Genomic DNA, 20891 nt, shown 5'->3' on the forward strand with positions numbered 1-20891 from the left:
CTAAAGGAAAACATTCAGACCATGGTAGAACTAGAAAAGCTTAATTCTCAAATCCGAACCTGAGGAAGTACAGTACTGAATGCTGAGATGAGAAAGGTGGTGATGGATGGCACAGCCCTACACTCGATATGCTTACAGATTCATGCGAGAAACACATTTCAAAGAACGATTTGAAGTGCAGTATGTCAGGGGCAGAGGTGAAGGTTTTTCTGCACAGTGAGAGACACCTCTGAGAGGCAGCAGGGAGTTTAAGGGAGAATCCAGAGCGAGTGAATAACAAGGACATTTTCAGGTATTCGAGACAATAGCTGTGGAGCAGAAATCATGATGGATGCTTTGTTTTGTCCATAGAGAAATAGATGAGAAACAGAAAAGTTAGAGCAACCCAAGGATGTCTTGTTGATATATTTCATTCTTCCAGTTTAACAGAAACATGAGTTTTGGATTTGGATTTAGCTCTCATGTTGAATTTTCTGATTTTAAATTAATAAGCAATAAAAAAATGGGAAAATAAGCTTGATACACATTCTGGAATTGATATTTTCCTAATTATCCATGTCTAGAAAACACGAGTCACATAAATAATCCCTAATACGACAAAGGCGGTTTAAAAAAAAAAAAATTCCCCTCACTGTGCTGACACCTACCTCAAGGTTTTCATAATGAGGCCTAAAGCATCAGACAACACTTACCATCTTCTTGTTAGGAGCTCTCGCTGACATCCACACTTGGTTTGCTAAAGCCAGTAGGGCTGAGTGTGTGTCGGGAGGGGTGTGACAGGGTCACAGGGCAGCTCGGAGGGGAGGGGATGAGGGGCATTTGCATCAGGGTTCAGAGGCATCAACAGGAGGCAGGCATGTACGTTTCTTCACCACGTCCTCCTTTAGCAGCACAACTTGCCCATGTACCACCTTTCGTAAAGTCTAAAGTTACAAGTTCTTTAGAACCCAGAGCCTTTCTAATTTCTTTCTACCCAGATTTCCGACAGTGAATCTTTGTTGAAGTATTCCAAATTTTCCTATTAATGTGCCATAAGCACAATGCCTTCTCCTCTGACCCAGAATCCTTAAGTACACTGCAGTTTTGGTTGTTCTGGAACACATTTTTAAACTTTTTATTCTGAAATAACTTCCAATTGTCAGAAGAGCTGCAAACATAGCATAGGAGATTCCTGTCTACTTTTTACCCAGGGTCCACCAAAGCTAATATCTGACATCACCACAGTACTTTTATCAAGGCTCAGAGACTAATGAAATGACAAACTTTATTTTGACTTTTCCAGTGTTTCCCACTAACTCCGTTTCTCCACATCAGGATCCGGTGGAGACACTGTGTCTCCTCTGTGTCCTCCAGCCTGTGACAGTTTCACAGTCTTTCCTTGTCTCTAATGACAAGATTAGTTTTACTGTTTGGTCCGAGGGTCCCACTACTGGTCAATAAATGGAAGTCCTTCTGGATTCTAAGCTGAGAGCTAGCTAACGGTCCAAAGGAACATTACTTACTCTATGATTAGGTGCGATTTTATGATCCTCACAAAAATAAACTTAAAAATTAGGCGATGGCATTCGACTGATCGTCGTATTGTGGAGAGTCCACATTTGAAAGTTTATATAGATCGGTTTAAATCTTCAAGAAAGTACATAAATGCCCTGTTATTTTGGCTCATCCTAGTTGGTATTAAAGTCCTAGAGAGGATACTGATGATACCTCTTCTTACATTTCACCATCTTTCCCCGGCAATTTTCATCTCTCATGGAAAGAGTAGCATGGCATCACCCTTGTGGAGAAGCACAATTCAGTAAACATGTCGTGATATCTCCAGCTTGTCGCCCGGGACCAGCTCTCACACAGGTGCAGCTACCTATCTGTCAACCAGCCCTCAACACCTGTAGGCAATGGCCCCTGAGCATCTCCTGTTCTTTACCTGTGGTGACCAGAGACTACTGATATGCAAATTAAGCAATTCGATTAACTGGGTATTCTGATAAAGGGATGGAATTTCAGAACCCACAAAGGCCAGGGGGCAATTGGCTTTGTCAGGATAACACGGACCCTGGGAACCCCCAGATCACTGCTGGGTGCTGATGGAGGCTGCTGGGTGCTCATGGGGGCCACTGGGTGCCGATGGGGGCTGCTGGGTGCCGATGGAGGCTGCTGGGTGCTGATGGAAGCCGCTGGGTGCTGATGGAAGCCACTGGGTGCTGATGGGGGAAACTGGGTGCCGATGAGGGCCACTGGGGGCCGCTGGGGGCTGCTGGGGGCCACTGGATGCCAATGGGGGCCATTGGGTGTCAACATGGACTGTGTTTTCCCATCACCACCCACCTCCCTCCCACCTCTGCCCCTTCCTGAATAAAGCATCACAGCATGTACAAAGGAAAACCTAGCCAGAGGGCCCTGCTTGCACAGAACAAGGTTGCAGTGCCCGTGTGAGGTCGCCCAACACAAAGCATCCTTCTTACTCCCAGGGAAGGCGTGCTAGGTGTGTGCTCATGCTGTAAGGACGATTTGGCGGGAAGATGCATTAAGCACCCAGTGCTCCCCCTATCCTCCCATCAGTTGCCTAGCACTGGAAGACAGTCACAGATGTAACAGGTATCACTGCCGAGGCTTCCAGGTGAACAAGGGGCCACAGCATGGCCATCGAGCTTTCCCGGTCACCTTATTACTGAATGGTGTCCTGCCGGCCACTTCATATCAGATAAAGGCAAGAACATGAAGAAAGACAAACCTTGTTGTGCATGCATGATGTGCTAAGGACCTTGCCCAAGGTCCCACATGTGACCCCAACCTCCCCCGCCCCCCCGGCCCTGCACACCCAGCAAGCGGGACTGGCCTTACAGTCTCTGCTCTGTAGATGAGGACAACACAATCATTTCAGGTTCCTGTAAGGATGTTTTATGAAAGCTTGGCCCCCTGTCATTCTCTACCCTGCCTCAGAACATCTCCCTGTGGTTTATCAGCTATTTAGTAGTGTTTCCTTACCACTCACCACACTGTATTTTATATTGATCCGTGGGAAGGCGCCTGTGTCTAGTTATTCCTGTGTGACTGCTTCCCCCACCCCTGGTTGGCTCAGACTCAGGCAGGGTCAGTTCCTCAGAGACAAGAAAGGTTGACTAGGAAACTCTCAGCGGGGCCTTAATTACTCTGTCCACTGATCACGATGACAGTGACCACGGCTCTCGGTGACCACAGGGCATGCGCCCTTATAAACCGTTGGCTTTACGCAGAGAAGAACATTGCCCGGGGCAGAAAAGCCAAAGCATATGCCTTCTTTCAGCCTCAACAAGTATGAGAGCAACAAACCATAGAGACTCTTTGTTATAGGAAACAAACTGAGGGTGGCTGGAGGGGAGGGCTTGAGGGGATGGGGTCACTTTGGGGATGGGCATTAAGAGGGCACATGAGGTCATGAGCACTGGGTTAGTTATGCAACTGATGTATCACTGAATTCTGTCTCTGTCACTAATGATACACTATATGTTAACTAACTTGAATTTGAATTAAAAAAAAAAAAAAGATGACCATGAGAGCAAAAGTCAAGTGGGTTAATGTGAAGTGAACAGACCCACCCAACTTCAAGGCGTCTATATGCCAAGCAGATAAACGGCTAAGCTGCAACTGTTGTCAAGGGAAGTCCCCGCCCCCCCGTCACCACTACCATTAAGGATCATTACTCCATTGTCTCAAATGGGATCTCAGCCAGCTACATGTGTCCTCTTCCCTCATTTACACACTTCTCAATCCACAGGTGCTTTATCCCAAGTTCCAGGCAGGGCCCAGCATGAGAAGGAAGAGCAGGAGAGAGGCAAGAGCCCATTCCTACTTACCCCCAGGAGATGACAGGTGTCCCCAGGAAAGAGGGGTCGGCAGGCAGACGGTCTCCGTGGATGCCCCCTGACCTCCCCACTCCTGGATCCTTGGGCTCGACACGCTGAAGGCTGTGTCATAACCCTGTCAATGCTGCTGAGGGGATGAAGCATTTTGCTGCAGCTCTGATTCCCTAGGAAGCGATTCCAGCTATCTACAGGTAGCATTTCTGGCTATCATGCTGGAGCAGGTCCAGAGAGCCTGCCTCTGGGCCTCCCTACCTGGGCTCTGATTCCCTTCCCGCTGGGCCTCCTTCACTGTGCCAGCAGCCTGAGCCAGGGAGAACGGGACATTTCCCAAAAAGTGCATCCAGAAGGCCAAAGTCAGACGCAGCTGCCTAGTTGTAAACCAGATTTCTATGTGCAAGCCATTTTAAAATGGCTTTGTAAACAGACAATTCAAAAGGTAAATAAAAATTGTGTACGCCAGCCAATCTGAGATTTGTATTAAATGCCAGCGATCCTGAGGAAAAGGAAACATCCTGGAAGCACTCAGGTGTGCAAATGCTCCCCGAAGCTGTCTACAGCCTCCCCAGGGACGACTTTCTACACCCTTTGGCACGAGCATTCATTACTGCAGCTCTTTCTGCATAAAACAAGCAAAAATCTGTCAACACTGTGTGTTCTGCTTTGCTGTTCTCACATGTATTCCTGACCGAGTTTTAAGGGAACAGATAGTAGAGAATCGCACAGATCGGAGTCGATCTGAGACTCTTCAGCTCCCGTTTGAAGTTCTGTGTGGACAGCGTGGATAAGACGATGCGCTCATTTCTCACCTTAGAAGCAGAACAAGACTTGCCCCGCAAGCCTATCACAATCCGAACAAGCAGTAAACCCCTCATTTACGACCGCATAGACTGTGTGGCTGAGCTTATTCCTGTCCCATGAAATCTCCACATTCCCAAGGAGAGCAGCTCTGGGATGTGTCCTCGTTCTATGAAAGCATCACTTTCATAGCCCCCTGAGTTTGCAGAACAGACAGGGTATCCGAGCATCCTCAGGCCAAGCTGCACAGCTGCAGAACCGGGGGAGGCTGGGCCGCCACGGTCCTCACCGTCCCCCTCCCCCGCTTCCCATGGACACCCCACTGCTGCTCTCAAGGCAATGTGTCCTTTTTTAAAAAAAATTAAACATGGTGGAGGATTGTGTCAGGAAGTGCAAGGGGGAGATGCTCGGAAATAAAACCATGACAACTAAACGATCCCCCCATTTGTGACTGCTCAGTGAGCCAAACGCCTCTGGAAAAGAATTCCATTGAGGCTCAACCTTGCATTTTCTTTAAGGCTGCCGTAGAGCTTAATTCATAACAATCCGTAAGCTCACTGTGAGTGCTCTGATGAAAAGAGTCATGCACAGATTACCTGCTCTACAAAATAGAGTGTCTTAATGAATGCAAAAAGGATGAGGCCTGAGCGTCACGAAGCAAGCGTGGGTGCTGCTGACAAGAAGCACTTCGGGCGGGGGCCTTCGAAGGATGGTACTTGACTGTGTCAGAGCAAAGCCTTCTCCACGTGATTCCCTTAGAGGAAACAGGGCAACAAAACAAGAGTCGAGTTGCAAGGATCACAGGAAAGAGAGAACAGTGAGCCCTGGATCACCATCTCACAGGCGGCCCCTAGTCCAGGCAGGTCTCCATCCACGTTAAAGGCAGCAAGGCAGCTGCCCACAGGGCCTACGGGCATGTCCCAGCAGCTTTGGTCACTGCCTATGGTCTTCCTGGGGCACAAGTTAAACATGTAGCTCAGGACACCCAACCTATGCACCATTAGGGATGCCAGGTGCCTCACTAAAGATTGCTAACTGGACCTTACCACTTTGGCAGAAATGCGGGTCACCTTAGCTGGTGCATCTTTAGCCAGGGGTCCTGGGCAGAAAAAAAAAAAGAAAAGAAAAAAGAAATCCCTAGAAGGGGCAATGCAATTGAATGTGGCTGGATGGAAAACCCTGCAAGTAGACAGGGGGCAGGGAGGATGGGACAAAAATACATGTCTACAGGAATGACACTTATTAAAAAGTGAATAAAGCCATCCTGATATGTGTCAAAGGTACATACTGTTAAATGCATAACTTCTATGAACCTCTCTGTGTATTATGAGTGATATAAAAAGTGAATCATTTTGAAAAGGAACAGACTAGAATTTGCTAGACAACTATTTAAGAACGTGATGGCCCTTAGAAGGGCTCCCAAATCCCACGAGGGCAGTTGCCAAGTATGTCACAGCATGACTAACTCTTGGAGAAATGGAAATTTCATGGCAAAACTGTGGCCACCACGAGGCACTTACCATGCAGATTATAAGCAATGAAATAATTCTGAAAAGCTAAACTATGTTTTTTTCTCCTTTTCTCCAGCAAATCCTGGTAGCTGGTGATCATGATGCCACTGAGCCCCAGAGAATCCAGGAGGGCGAAGGGCAACTCAGGAAATGGGAATCACAATGTGCGAGGACGTGGTTCTGGAAGAGCAGGCAGAGACCCTGGGGACTTGGAAGGAGATGAAGTGGAAGACAAGTCAGGGTGATGAAAGGATGAGTCAGACACCTTGATGGGGAATGAAGCCCCAGGGCATAAGAAAGGTGAGAGTAATCAGTGAAAAGCAGAGGTCAGGCTCTGGCGTGGCTTCCATTGGAACTCTGGGAGACCAGCCTGTAGGGGCTGTGCAGTCAGAACATCCTTGCCAAATCTTGCCTGCTTTCTGCCTTCTAGGCACGTGGAGGACAGCACTCCCAGCCCCCTTGCAGTCGGGTGAGGCTACATGACTGGCTCTGGCCAAAAAGCTGTGAGTGGACTTGATAGGTCATTTCTGGGCCGAGTTGCCAGGACAAGACGTCCATTGCTCTTTTCCCCTTGGCATGGTGACCCAGAATCCACTACTGGCCATCCAAAGCAGACACAGAAGCTAAATGAGAATCCAACTGGATCTGAACAGAAGGTCAACTTGGCAAGAACAGATTAAACTTGTAATGGAAGACTGTGGCCTGATTGCTCAGGCTCGAAACCAGGTAAGACTCATGGTCAGATTTCAGGGAGACAGGAAGTGACATGAGACCTATCCCTCAAGGGGCAGGTGACCTAGCAAGTGGTGGCCTTGCCAAAAAAGCACCAGTAAAGTAAAACTACCACAGGCTTCGGGAGTGGGTGCCAACTAACCCCCAGTGTTAAGAGCCAACAAACTCCCTCAGCAAACAGCAGGAGGAGTCCCACCCATCATCCAGCTCCACGAGGGCATGAGCCCAGCCTGCAAATCCAAACGGTCTTGAAAAGAGCAGGAAACACACAGAGAAATCGGAGCATCTCCAGGAGACATTCTCCTACCCAAAAAAAGACTACTGAATCTGGAAGAGAGGGAGAATTGTCTTCCCCTGGGGTAATTCTATAACTTGGGCTGCTTGGAAGAGAAACTGACCCCCAACGCTGCCTCCGTGAAGGTCTCTGGCAACTCTGAAAACACTGGGTTTGTTCTGGATTGTCTCATCTAGTACCTCAGGCTCTATGGTAGGAACCTGGAGAGTCCAGAGCTTGTGGAGGGCTATGGGGAGGATCAGAGCAGTTGTGTGTGTGGTCTGTGTGATGTCTGCACACACCCTGGTGTTTGGGGCTTCTCTTCCCACATGCCACCATCTTGCATTTTATTTATTTTATTTTATTTTATTTTATTTTATTTTATTTTATTTTATCTTATTTTATTTTATCTTCATCTTGCATTTTAGACAAGCTGTGATTTAATAAAACTCCATGGCTACCAAGACAGTGCTCTGTGCTTTAGTACATGGGCATATTTTACACTGATGCTATTATGCTTGGCCTGCCCCCTCTACCCAGTATCTACAAAGTCATTTGGAAGGAAAGGAAAGATAGAAAAATAAATGGTGGTTTACAAAGAGACTGTGCATTAACCCTAATAAGTCTAAAAACTTTTAAGGAAGCCAGATAAACAGAATTCAGAATCTGATGTCCAGAGGCAAAACCTTCCTAGTACATCGATATGCCCTTATAAAAATCTGGTGTTCAAGACCCTTTATTGCAACTTAAATTGCTCATTCTATTAACTGGGAATGCTGGCCAGCTCCATTAGCTTCCTGGCCTATGAATAAAAGATGGGAATTTATAGGAACTGCAATTTTATGAAAAAAATATAACAGAAAACTTTACTATTATAAGATTTGCATCAAACATTTTTGATGCAATGTTCTGATGTATGTCAGCTGTTGACACAATTTTACATATTTAAATTATTTACACTTTCAATTTTTAAAAACATTTCTTTGTTAAAAAGCAGTGAATTTTTCATCATGCCCTATTTGGGATATTGCAGAGTTCAAATAATCAGAGTTCAATGTTATAAGAAACTGGTATCCAATAGCCATATCTAAGCATTTTCCCTAATCTAATCATTTTTTCTTTACTTATTTATCTTGCTAAAACCTCTAGTATAGACTTGTACTATAACTGTACTTCACTATTAAGGAAAAAATATCTTAATGCTAAGAGTAGTTTCTAAAATACTCAGCCATTGGGGATCCCTGGGTGGCTCAGCGGTTTGGCACCTGCCTTCAGACCAGGGTGTGATCCTGGAGTCCTGGGATCGAGTCCCGCGTCAGGCTCCCTGCGTGGAGCCTGCTTCTCCCTCTGCCTGTGTCTCTGACTCTCTCTCTCTCTCTCTCTCTCTCTCTCATGAATAAAATCTTTAAAAAATTAAATTAAATTAAATTAAATACTCAGCCATTAATTGTATCGGCATCATCAGACAAAATCTGTCCTGGCTCCATCCACAGGTAACACAATCTGTGCTCTGCGTGCTCAATGTTTCAATACGGGAAAGGTGGCAAATACGAAGAGAAAAGAAAACATCTAGTCAGCTCAATTTGTCCCCATCTACTTTCTGTGTGCAATAACCAATGTAGCATTCTGAAATGTCATTTTTTGATAAAGTTAAATTTCATGCAGCCTCATTGCACTGCCACCAGTGAGGTGACTTGCTGCATTAAAAGCCATGATTTTCAGCACCTGAGTCAGGAACAGAGCAGGCCCACCCTCTGGAAGTTAAGTGTTCATGCAAGCATTTTGGGGAGATAAACAAGGAAGACCATGTGTATGTGTCTTCCTGAGTCAATTTCAAATATCTTCTGGCAAGGCCACGCACCTCATGACCATGACTGCGCTTACAGATCAGATGGTTGGGGAGAGCATGGTGTCCAGAACTGGAACACAGTCTCTGCAGTGCTACTAAGCCAGCTTGTTTAAGATTTTATTTATTTATTTGAGAGAGAGAGAGAGAGCACAAGCATGGGGACCAGCAGGTGGAGAGAGAGAGGGAGAAGCAGGCACTCCATGGAGCAAGGGAGCCCAATACAGGGCTCGATCTGAGGACTCCAGGATCATGACCTGAACTGAAGGCAAATGCCTCACAGGCTAAGCCACTCAGATGTTCCCCCCGGGGAGGAGGGGATTGTTGTTTTTGTTAATAAACTTTCACCTGGATAAACTTGGAGTACGAAGACTCTTTAGAAGACATTTGAGAAGAAAAATATGAAGTCAAGCATGTTCTTATTTATAAGGTCAGATTTCAGCAATCTGGATTTTGCCTAAGAAATATTAGGTAACTTGCAATTTTAGGAAATACTCAATTTAATATTGATGGAAACAAAATCAGCCAATATGAACAATCAAGCCCAATTTTCAAGGACTTTGCATTTTTATCTAATGGCATCAATTTTCTGGAGCAGGTACATGAATAAATGTATTTGTCTATGATTTACTTCTTAAAATCTATCAGTTTAGAAAAATTACACATTCAGGCATTTGGGGATGTTAACTTGCAGCAATTTATGTTCCTTTGTATAAAAAAGTAGTATGTATCACATCAACATGGGCATTTTGTTTAATGTATTATCAAGAACCCAACTTTGGACATCATTACAGAAACTTTAGAGGAACCAGAATAGAGATTCCAAAAGTAAACTTCAGGAGCTCTTAGTCTTAAATTGAGTGATGATACTAAGTATGATCTCCACAGGGATCCCTGGGTGGCGCAGCGGTTTAGCGCCTGCCTTTGGCCCAGGGCGCGATCCTGGAGACCCGGGATCGAATCCCACGTCGGGCTCCCGGTGCATGGAGCCTGCTTCTCCCTCTGCCTGTGTCTCTGCCTCTCTCTCTCTCTGTGACTATCATAAATAAATAAATAAATAAATAAATAAATAAATAAATAAATAAATAAAAGTATGATCTCCACAGTAACTAGCACTTCCATTAGGGGACTCACAGAAAACACTGAAAAACACATGGTTACACAGGAGTCATGGTTTCCTGAACCCCATGGACCCACCTCTCCCCTTTGGCAGATAGATAGATAGATAGATAGATAGATAGATAGATAGATAGATAGATTCCAATCTAAAATTATGGGATGCCTGGGTGGCTCAGTCAGTTAAGTGTCTGACTCTTGATCTCCACTTGGGTACTGATCTTGGGGTCATGAGATCAAGCCTTAAGTTAGGCTCCAAGCTCAGGATGGAGTCTGCTTGTCCCTCTACCCTCCCTTCCCCCTCCACATCATGCATTTTTTCTCTCTAAAATAAGTAAATAAGTAAAATCCTTAATAATAATAATATAAAATAAAATTTAAAAAAATAATGTCCCGCCTAGTCTTACGACCCCATGCATCAAGTAGATGCAGTGATCAGCTCCACATAAAATCCCTAGCAGAAGCCATGATATTTCAGATATTTCTAATTTTTCAGAAAAACATTTGAAAGCTCAAAGACTCCTGGGAAAAATAAGAAAATAGGGAGGTAAAACAGACCATCTTTTTTTAATACTTCCAAGTACCATGGAGCTCCTGGGTGTGTCAGTGGGTTAAGTGCCCGACTCTTGATTTTGGCTCAGGTCCTTGATCTCCCAGGTTTTGAGATCAAGCATCAGGCTCCTTGCTCAGTGGGGAATCTGCTTAAGATTCTCTCTCTCTCCCTCTGCCCTTCCATGGCTCGCTCCCTCTCTCTCTCTCCCTCTCTCTCTCTCCCTCCCTCCTTCTCTCAAGTAAATAAATAAATCTTTAAATATAAAATAAATAACAAATACAAAAAAATAAAACCTCCAAGTACCATAACATACACCAAGGAAATTCTAATCATATAACAAGTAGTCTAACATGATTTCCATCACCAGATCATGCACAGAATTTTCAAAAAAGCCAAAAGTACTATATATGAAGAATCATCGTTGTCATTATTATAATCATCCATATTTTACACAATCCACGTTTTACATCATAATATCCTTAACTGAAGTGAGCTAATCTGTTCTCCAGCTGGTAAGGATATGCTGGCTAATCTGATATGATGGCTTTTAAAAGAAAATATACATAGATAATCCTCCAGAAGGAATATCAATAAACTGTGCTAGATGAATCTAGCTTTAGCAATGGGTATGAAATCAGATGGTAAAATGAAGGAATATTTCGTGAAATGGGGATTGTATACAATCAGAGTAACAACAATCATAAGAAAAAAAAAACCTCATCAGTTGATTGCCACGCTCTTAAAAAAATTAATTTAAATTTGCAAAGAGAGTGATCTGAACATAGCAAATAGGTTTTATACTTACCATTTTATAATGGCTGCTTATCATATTCTAAGTTATTAATTTTTAAATTAAATGTAATGGAAATAAATTCATCTTAAACATCGGGATTTTCTCTCTAAATGCTTATAAACTTCCCAGTGCCACCGCACTGACAGGACGGGAGGCCTGAATCATAAAGATATTCTGTATATGCAAATCAAAAACACAATACACAGGCCCCTCGGGATTCTTTAAACTAATTAAGTATGGTGCTTATTTAGGTTTTATAGTCTTTGGGCAACCACTGGAAAGTTTAGATGTTAAGCTGGTATTAGAGTAACCACCAGACCAAAAATAGTAAATTTGATCATTTAATTATTAATGGAAATCTGGTTTCAATGAGAAGATATTTTCATTGGAGAACTGAAAGTTATCATGCCTGATGCTTCATAAATATCTGGAGGAATAAATTATCTGGCCAGAAATGCTGCTTCTTCATAAAGGACCATGAAGGTGGTCATCAGTGGGTATGCTCTCCCCTCTAAACTTGCCAAAATCCTTCACTGTGTCCTTAATGTGCCCTACCAGTCTATTTGGTCACTTGCAGGGTTCCTGCATTTGATTTTTAAGGATACAATAAAATTCAAGCTATACTTAAACTATGATCTTAGAAATACCAGATAAAGGGAGGAAATGCTCAATTCCATAGTCCTAGCTTCAAGTTTTACATTTACATGGGTCACAGTTAATTTAAAATTTCACTTTCTGGGGCACCTCGGTGTCTCAGTGGTTGAACATCTGCCTTTAGCTCAGGGAGTGATCCCGGGGATCCTGGGATCGAGTCCTGCATTGGGCTCCCTGCAGGGAGCCTGCTTCTCCCTCTGCCTGTGTCTCTGCCTCTCTCTATCTCTGTGTCTCTCATGAATAAATAAATAAAATCTTTAAAAATAAATAAATAGATAAAATTTCACTTTCTGAATTAATAATTCACCAAAAAAAGTTAACCTATCCCTTTAAAAAGGTAGTAAAACATTTGAGTTTGTATGTATTAGCTTATTCAATCCATTGAACTATTATTTGTGCAAAAGAAAAAGTAACTGAGTCAATGACATTCAAGGAGCAAGAATGAGTAAATATCTCTTCAAAAAGTAATCCATTATTGCCCTTCCTACACATACAAAGGGAATCTATTTTTAACAGATGCCTTCCCTCGGGCTCCTCCCAGGCCAGCTCCTGGGATGAAGCTGTTTCCCCATCACTCTCCTAAGGCAGCTTCCCATCTCACTGATGCCAGTGACTTGTTGGGTGTCCCTCAGCACCCGTGACATTGGCCCATCCATTTGTTGGTTTAGCTACTCATGATACCTATTCTTGACTAGTCACTCGTCCATAGGGTGCCCTAAAGCTAAAAAAGGGTGATAAATTAGGAAATAATCTAGAGCGTCCAATAATCTCCTTCTGATTTGAATCTCATTGATGATCATTTGCTGTCCATCAACAGGGAAGGGAGATGTCAAAACAAACAAAAAAGATTAAAGAAGAAGGAAGGGAAGAAACAAAATGTTGAACTGCTTCTTCATTTTCTTTTTTTTTTTTTTAATTTTTTCCTTCTATTCCTACCATATAGAGATATAAATTGGAAAGGCAGGTTTTTTTTGTTTTTGTTTTTGTTTTTATTTATGATAGTCACACAGAGAGAGAGAGAGAGGCAGAGACTCAGGCAGAGGGAGAAGCAGGCTCCATGCACTGGGAGCCCGACGTGGGATTCGATCCCGGGTCTCCAGGATCGCGCCCCGGGCCAAAGGCAGGCACCAAACCGCTGCGCCACCCAGGGATCCCTGCTTCTTCATTTTCATTAAACTGCAATATAATTACTTTGTGAACCGTAAGAATGAATATTAAGTAAGAATGATAATTATTCTCCCTGAGAAAGAATCATGATGGATCAAGGACAATACGGTATCGGACTCACCATCTCTGCGATTAAGACTTGCAAAGCCCGGGCCGTGGCTGCTGGACAGCTCCGAAGAGCTGCTGAAGGCTTCTCGCGGCAAGGTGGATGCCAGCGCAGCATCACAGTTATCTGTGCAGAAAATACCAAGTTCCGGTTAACTCCCTGCTCAAGGCTTGTCTTCTTCTCCCCCTCCCTTCCTACTTCCTTCCTCCTCTTCCTCCTCTCCTTCCTTCTTTCCCTCCCTTTTTAGTTAACAGGCTAAGAAAATGCTAGAACCTGTGGCAACCATCAGTCTTGGTCAGAGGTGTGTTAGTAAATGCTAACAACAGGCTCTTAAAGAAAATAAAAGCCCTGACTGGTAGCATTTGCCATCTTCTATGGTGTACGTACTCCCATCGTGGCCAATTACAAGCTGTCAGTGAGATATCACCAAGCATGGGACTGAAAAGAGACTCACACATGTTCACACCATTAGACAGTATTTCCAGCCTACAGATCCAAGACACTGAAATAAACTCAAGAGCACAGATAATAGCAAGATGCCATGAAATAGAGTAATGAGTGGTGAGTTTGGAGAACTTACCTTTGTTTTTAACATGATTTATTTCACTGTAACTTTCTACAATTTAATCTTTAATAATGGCTGTATTTTAACAACTGGCTTACACAATTCATGAAAAGTTAACGATTGGCTCTTGCCAACTGTTAAAAGTTGGTTGCAGCCCACTGCCCCTCAATGGAAGAACTATCAGAAGAATTTCCTTTGAAATCAGGAAGAAGACTTTAATAGGCATCACTGCTTCTGTTGAATGCTGCTCTCAAAGTCCAATCAGGATATAAGAGAACATTTACAAATTAAAAGCATAGAATTGAAAAAAAAAAAAGCAAATGTCATCACTTTCAGATGATACGACTGTAGAGGTAAAAAATCCAAAAGTAGCTAATTGACTGGCTTAATAGCTCCATATCCCAAAAACTGATTTCACTTTAAACTCTAGCTGGGGTTAGACGATAAATTAAATAGAATAGCAAATAATAACAAAACACATAAAGTATCTAAGAATGAATCTTAGGAAACTGTGCAAAACATAATAATGGAAAAAAACATAATGGGGATTATTATAAAAACTATATTGAAAGACATTAAAGCAAAACTACATAAAATACAGCCTCCAGTAATCACAGACAGCATGTTTAACATCTCAGCCACCCCCAGTTTGATCTAAAGATTCATTTAGAAGTCCAATCAAAAGCCCAAGAGAATTTTTCAAGGAAATTGAATCGGGGAAACCATGACTTGGAAATTCATAACATGGGGTAGAGACACGATTTAAGGAGCCTGGGAAGACTAACAGAAAAACCACATCTTTATGTTCATCAAACCTTTAGCAAAAATTCAGTATTTTCTTTAATCATGAGCAGCAACAGACCACAGCATTTTGAGTAGTGCCCATGCATTTGATTTGTTACCATCATAAGTTAGAGGTATTCTCATAGCAATCATTGTCATGGATATCTAGAAATACAGTTGATGCTCCTCGTTATTTCAAAATAATAGCATTTATTCAACTCACTACTAGATTTTGTTATTTAATGTACTTAATAGCTAAGGAGACATTATATAACAATTTCTAATTTATTGATATCAGCACATCACTGTAATTGGCATATACATATACAAATATGTAATGCATTCGCAACCATTGCTCTGAGAAGGGGACACAGGCTTTGGCACAAGGAAGGCCCAGGAAGCCCCTGTGATGGGGGTCATGCACTGAAGCACCAAGGTGTTGAGTTCATATTGGGCTATTATTAGTACTTCAGGACACTCCAGAGGAGGATGTTGTCTACAGTTCATGGTCAACTGAGCAAACTTGAGTGTTAGGTTAGAAATCTCTCAGGAGTGCCAGCATGTTGAGCAGACCATGAATGCAGACCTCACCGCCAACTTGAAGTCACACAGAAGACTGAGAGCAAGAGAAGATTATTCCCATTAACTGTGTGTCTTTGGAAGCCTGCTCTCTTCCCAGCCCTGGCCCCACAAAATTTCCTTTAGGGGTCTGTCCCCACGCTGCCCCCTCGTCTCTGTTGCTCACACGGTTGTTGTCCTCTCACCACTTATGGTCTCCTCTTAAGTTGGAAACTGATGAGGACCTAGCACAGATTTTGGAGCTGAACTTGGGTGTGGTTGGCATTTGACAGCTTGCCTGCTCTTGGGGTGTCACTCACCCTTCCCTAAGCCTCGGTTCTCTCTGATGAGATTTCTTTTTTTTTTTTAAGATTTTTATTTTTTATTTTTTATTGGTGTTCAATTTACCAACATACAGAATAACCCCCAGTGCCTGTCACCCATTCACTCCCACCCCCCGCCCTCCTCCCTTTCTACCACCCCTAGTTCATTTCCCAGAGTTAGCAGTCTTTATGTTCTGTCTCCCTTTCTGATATTTCCCACACATTTCTTCTCCCTTCCCTTATATTCCCTTTCACTATTATTTATATTCCCCAAATGAATGAGAACATATAATGTTTGTCCTTCTCCGACTGACTTCACTCAGCATAATACCCTCCAGTTCCATCCATGGTGGGTATTTGTCATTTCTAATAGCTGAGTAATATTCCATTGTATACATAGACCACATCTTCTTTATCCACTCATCTTTCGATGGACACCGAGGCTTCTTCCACAGTTTGGCTATTGTGGCCATTGCTGCTATAAACATCGGGGTGCAGGTGTCCTGGCGTTTCATTGCATCTGTATCTTTGGGGTAAATCCCCAACAGTGCAATTGGTGGGTCGTAGGGCAGGTCTATTTTCAATGGGAAATCACGCAACTGGACAGTGAAGAGATACACAACTGGACGGTGGGGATTCTCACAATTGTACAATGAAGAGACACACAACTGGACAGTGGAGAATCACACAACTGTACTATGGTGGTATTGTCTAATTATACAATGGGGAGCCAACTCCCACAACTGCACAGTGGGGAGTTACACAACTAGGCAATGGGAGTCACACAGCAGTATGGCAAGGAGTCATATCACTGTACAATGGGATTCATACACTAAGAGGATTGCTAAGGATTACAAGTATTTGCTTTTATTATTCTCACTATGGTAATACAAGGCAACACTAAGTTCCTTCAAAATATCTTATAAAGACATTTTCCCCCTACAAAGATGGAAAAGGAAGGATTTAAAGTTCTAAACCATATTGTCATTTTTTATTCTTTCCTCAAAGAAGGCATATGAAGCTTAGTCTTTAAAAAGTAGTAGTAGTAGTAGTAGTAGTAGTAGTAGTAGTAGTAATCTTTGTGTTGTAATCTTTCTTTGGAAGAACAATTTATAAAATTTATTTTAAAATGATAATTTTCAGGCACCTGGGTGGCTCAGTCAGTGAAGCATCTGCCTTCAGCTCAGGTTGTGATCTCAGGGTCCTGGGATGGAGCCTCACATCTGGCTCCCTATTCAGTGGGGAGTCTGCTTCTGCCTCTGCCCCTTCTCCTGCTTGTGTTCTCTCTCTCTTTCTCTCATATACTCTCTCTCTCTCTCTCTCTCAAATAAGCAAATAAATAAGTAAATAAATAAATATCTAGAATGACAATTTTCTATCTAACCCTAACTTAGAGGCTTTAAAGCCTGTGTTCCAATTTATTCCAACATTGTAAAAGTTGAGGATATGTGTGGTCAAAAACAAGGTGGTCACATTCTATAAGGCATCTGGAGAGGAGTGGTTCTGGATTTTGACAGTGTTTTCTAGGCATTCAGTGTGTTTCTAACTAAATTTAATGCATGTAAGGTGAAGGCTCAGGAGTCATCCTGAACTTCCATTAACTATTGTTTTCAATCTGAAATGTCTATATTTTCTGCTAAGATTCCTGAAGCAAAAATTGTCAAGACCCAATTTAATTTTCTTTTTTGGCATCATTATAAAACTTTTGAATCCCACTAAGTGAATACCATTCTTATGAATAATCTAATAAATATTATTTCTATCCAAAAAAAAGATGATTCCTGAAATGTTTCAAAGACACAAGAATTATTCACAAATTGTGGTTTTTAGCAAGTGAGATGGCAAAATAATTTTAAAGAACCACTATTTATCACTTAGAGGGAAAAGCAAGTTGAGTACAAATAATAAGCTTATGAGAATTAACTTATGAAGATAGACAGAGACTATTACAGCTAAATAAGCTAAAGCAACTTTATTCCCCTTCCTAATAACCACTCATATTAATGAGAGTGATTCTATGGAATAATCTTAATTTTGAAAAGCACTGATCCTTCAGTGGTTCAAATGTACTCAAAGTGAGGTTCTCAAAACAGCTTAAGAATTCTAAAGGCAAAGTGATGGTCCGTTGTCATGTGTTTGGAGAAAAAAAAATACACCACAATTGTTCATGATTTATATATGACTCAGATCAAAGTGCCAGGGACACCTTTGCGTGCATTCTGATATAATTCATATTTATGAAATACTCAAACCTTGTCTCACTAGTTGTACCTATTACAATGCCATTTTAATCAAAAGCCTATTATACATCTTACCAAAAGAACAGCCTTAGACTGAGATTATAAAACAATATATCAGCTTCTTTTTCTCAAAATTATATATATATATTTTCAGGTAAATTCATTTACCACTGAAGCTATCTGGACCTGGTGTAGGCCCTCCAGTTGAGTGAATTCATACTGGTAATATTTCCTTTTCTTAGATCAAAGCATTTATAAAATGTTTCACAGATTTTTGAGCAAATTTTAAATTACAAAATAGTATATTCCAAATGCTGAATCCAAATGGTAGAGAAGATGTAAATGGGCAAATATTTGTTAATAAAAAGAGCTTCCTGCCTAATGACTTGTCTTTGAACTTCCAGAAAATGTGCAACTTAAATACATGAAATCACTTTTGAAAAAGTCTTCTTGTTAGAGCACAAGTCAATAAAATTGAAAATAAGAAATCAGTGCAGAAAATCAAAAAAGCCAAAAGCTGGCTCTTTGAAAAGATCAGTAAAAGGTTCTAGCCAGGTTAGCTTAAAAAAAAAAAAAAAGAAAGGAAAGGTCACAAATTATTAATATCAGAAATGAAAGAAACAGCATCACTACAGATCCCATGGACATGACATGAAAATAAAGAAATAATATGGACAACTCTATGTCCACACATTTAATAATCTAGGTTATATGGACTAAAAGATACAATCTGCCAAATTCACACAAGAAGGAAAACAATCTATATAGGCCTACATCTATTAAAGAATTTGAATCTATAATTAGTAACCTTCCAAAACAGAAAACACCAGGTCCAGATGGCTTCAGTGGTAAATTCTACCCAACATTAAGGAAGAAATTTTCCAAATTCTCTACAAATTCTTTCAGAAGATAGAAGCATAGGGAATACATTCCAATTCATTTTATGACAACTGAATTATCCTAATACCAAAACCAGTCATAGATATTACAAGAAAAGAAACCTATAGACCAATACTTCTCATAAACATAGATGTAAAACCCTCAACAAAATATTAGCAAATTGAATCCAACAATGCATAAAGAGAATTATACACCATGAACAAGTGTAATTTATCCCAGGTATGCAAGGCTGACTCAACATTCAGAAAGCAATTAATGTAATCTACCGCATCAATGGGCTAAAGAAGAAAAATCACATGATCACATAAATAGATGCAGAAAAAGTATTTGACAAAGTCCAACACCTATTTGTGGTCAAAACTCTTAAACTAGAAATAGAGGAGAATTTCTCCATCTTGAAGAAGAATACCTACTGAAAATTTATAGTTAAATCGTACTTAATGGTGAGAAACTTGAAGTTTCCCCACTAAGATCAGGAACAAGAAAAGGATGTTCCCTCTCCTCATTCCTTTTCAACATCCTACTAGAAGTCTTTAATTAATGCAATTAGACTAGAAGAGGAAATAAAAGGGATACAGATTGAGAAGGAAGAAATCTCTGTTCGCAAATGTCATGATCATCTATGTAGAAAATCCAAAAGAATTAGCTAAAACAAAAATTAAAAACAGAAACCTGAAACTAATAAGAGATATGGCAAGTTGGCAGGATATAAGGCTAATAAACAAAAGTTGATTGCTTTCTTTATATATCAGTAATGAACAGGTTGAAGTTGAAATTAAAAACACAACACCAAAATTAAATACATACATACATACATACATACACACACAATACCACTTACATTAGCATCCAAAAATACGAAACACTTGGGCATACATCTAAAAAATATGTACACTATCAATACAAAACACGGATGCATAAAATCAAAGGCCTAAATAAATAGAGAGTCCATATGCAAGGAAGATTCAATATTGTCAAGATGTCAGTTCTTCCAATTTGGTCTATAGATTCATGGCAATTGCAATCGAAATCCGGGATCCCTGGGTGGCGCAGCGGTTTGGCGCCTGCCTTTGGCCCAGGGCGCGATCCTGGAGACGCGGGATCGAATCCCACGTCAGGCTCCAGGTGCATGGAGCCTGCTCCTCCCTCTGCCTGTGTTTCTGCCCCTCTCTCTCTCTCTGTGACTATCATAAATAAATAAAATCTTTAAAAAAAAAAAAAAAGAAAGAAATCCCTGCAAGGTATTTTGTGGATATCAAGAAACCAATTCTAAAGTTTATGTGGAGAGAAATAAACAACCAAGATTAGCCAACACAGTATTAGGGGTGGAGGACAGACACCACCTGGCTTCAAGACCTACTATAAAGACACAGGAGTCAAGACAATATGGTTTGGGAAAACGAACTGACAAATAGAATAGAATAAAGCCCAGAAGTGGGCCCACACAATATAATCAACTGGCCTCGGACAAAGGAGCAAAAGCAATACAATGGAGCAAAGATGGTCTTTTCAACAAATGGTGCTGGAACAACTGGACGTCCACATGTAGAGTCATGAATCTACACACAGATTTTTCACCTTTCACAAAATGTCTCAAACAGATCATAGATCTAACAGTAAAGTACAAAACGATAAAATACCCAAAAAGATGGCACAGGAGAAAATCCAGATGCTCTGTATTGGGCAATGACTTTTTTAGATTAAAACACAAAAGGTACAATCTATGAAAGAAAGAATTGATAAACTGGCCTTCATGAAAGTTAAAATTTTCTGCTCTGCAAAAGACACTGTCAAAAAAAATGGGAGACAATATTTGCAAAAGATACATTTGACAAAGAACCATTCTCCAAAATATAAAAATAACTTTTAAGCTCAACAATTAAAAAAAACCCAACTCCATTTAAAAATTGGTCCAAAGACTTCCAGGGACTTCAATAAAGAAGATGTGCAGATGTCAGATAAGCATGTAACAAGAGGTTCCACATAATAGGTCATCAGGGAAATGGAAATTAAAACAATGAGATACCAGGAAGCCTGGGTGGCTCAGCGGTTGAGCGCTGCCTTCTGCCCAGGGCGTGATCCTGGAGACCCGGGGTTGAGTCCCACGTCGGGCTCCCTGCATGGAGCCTGCTT

At 41.5% G+C, this 20891-nt stretch overlaps 1 protein-coding gene across 2 annotated transcripts in view; it reads right to left on the bottom strand.

Moving 5' to 3' along the window:
* LOC144320789 (contactin-associated protein-like 3) overlaps positions 1-20891 on the bottom strand; it is a 197480-nt gene that overhangs the window by 147600 nt on the left and 28989 nt on the right. For both annotated transcript variants that reach the window (XM_077909755.1, XM_077909750.1), the window contains exon 2: positions 13405-13515. In XM_077909755.1, coding sequence (XP_077765881.1) covers positions 13405-13515 — 111 coding nt within the window. The remainder of the gene's footprint in view (positions 1-13404; positions 13516-20891) is intronic.

This window comes from Canis aureus, chromosome 1 (assembly GCF_053574225.1).
Source record: "Canis aureus isolate CA01 chromosome 1, VMU_Caureus_v.1.0, whole genome shotgun sequence".
Taxonomy (NCBI): Eukaryota; Metazoa; Chordata; class Mammalia; order Carnivora; family Canidae; genus Canis; species Canis aureus.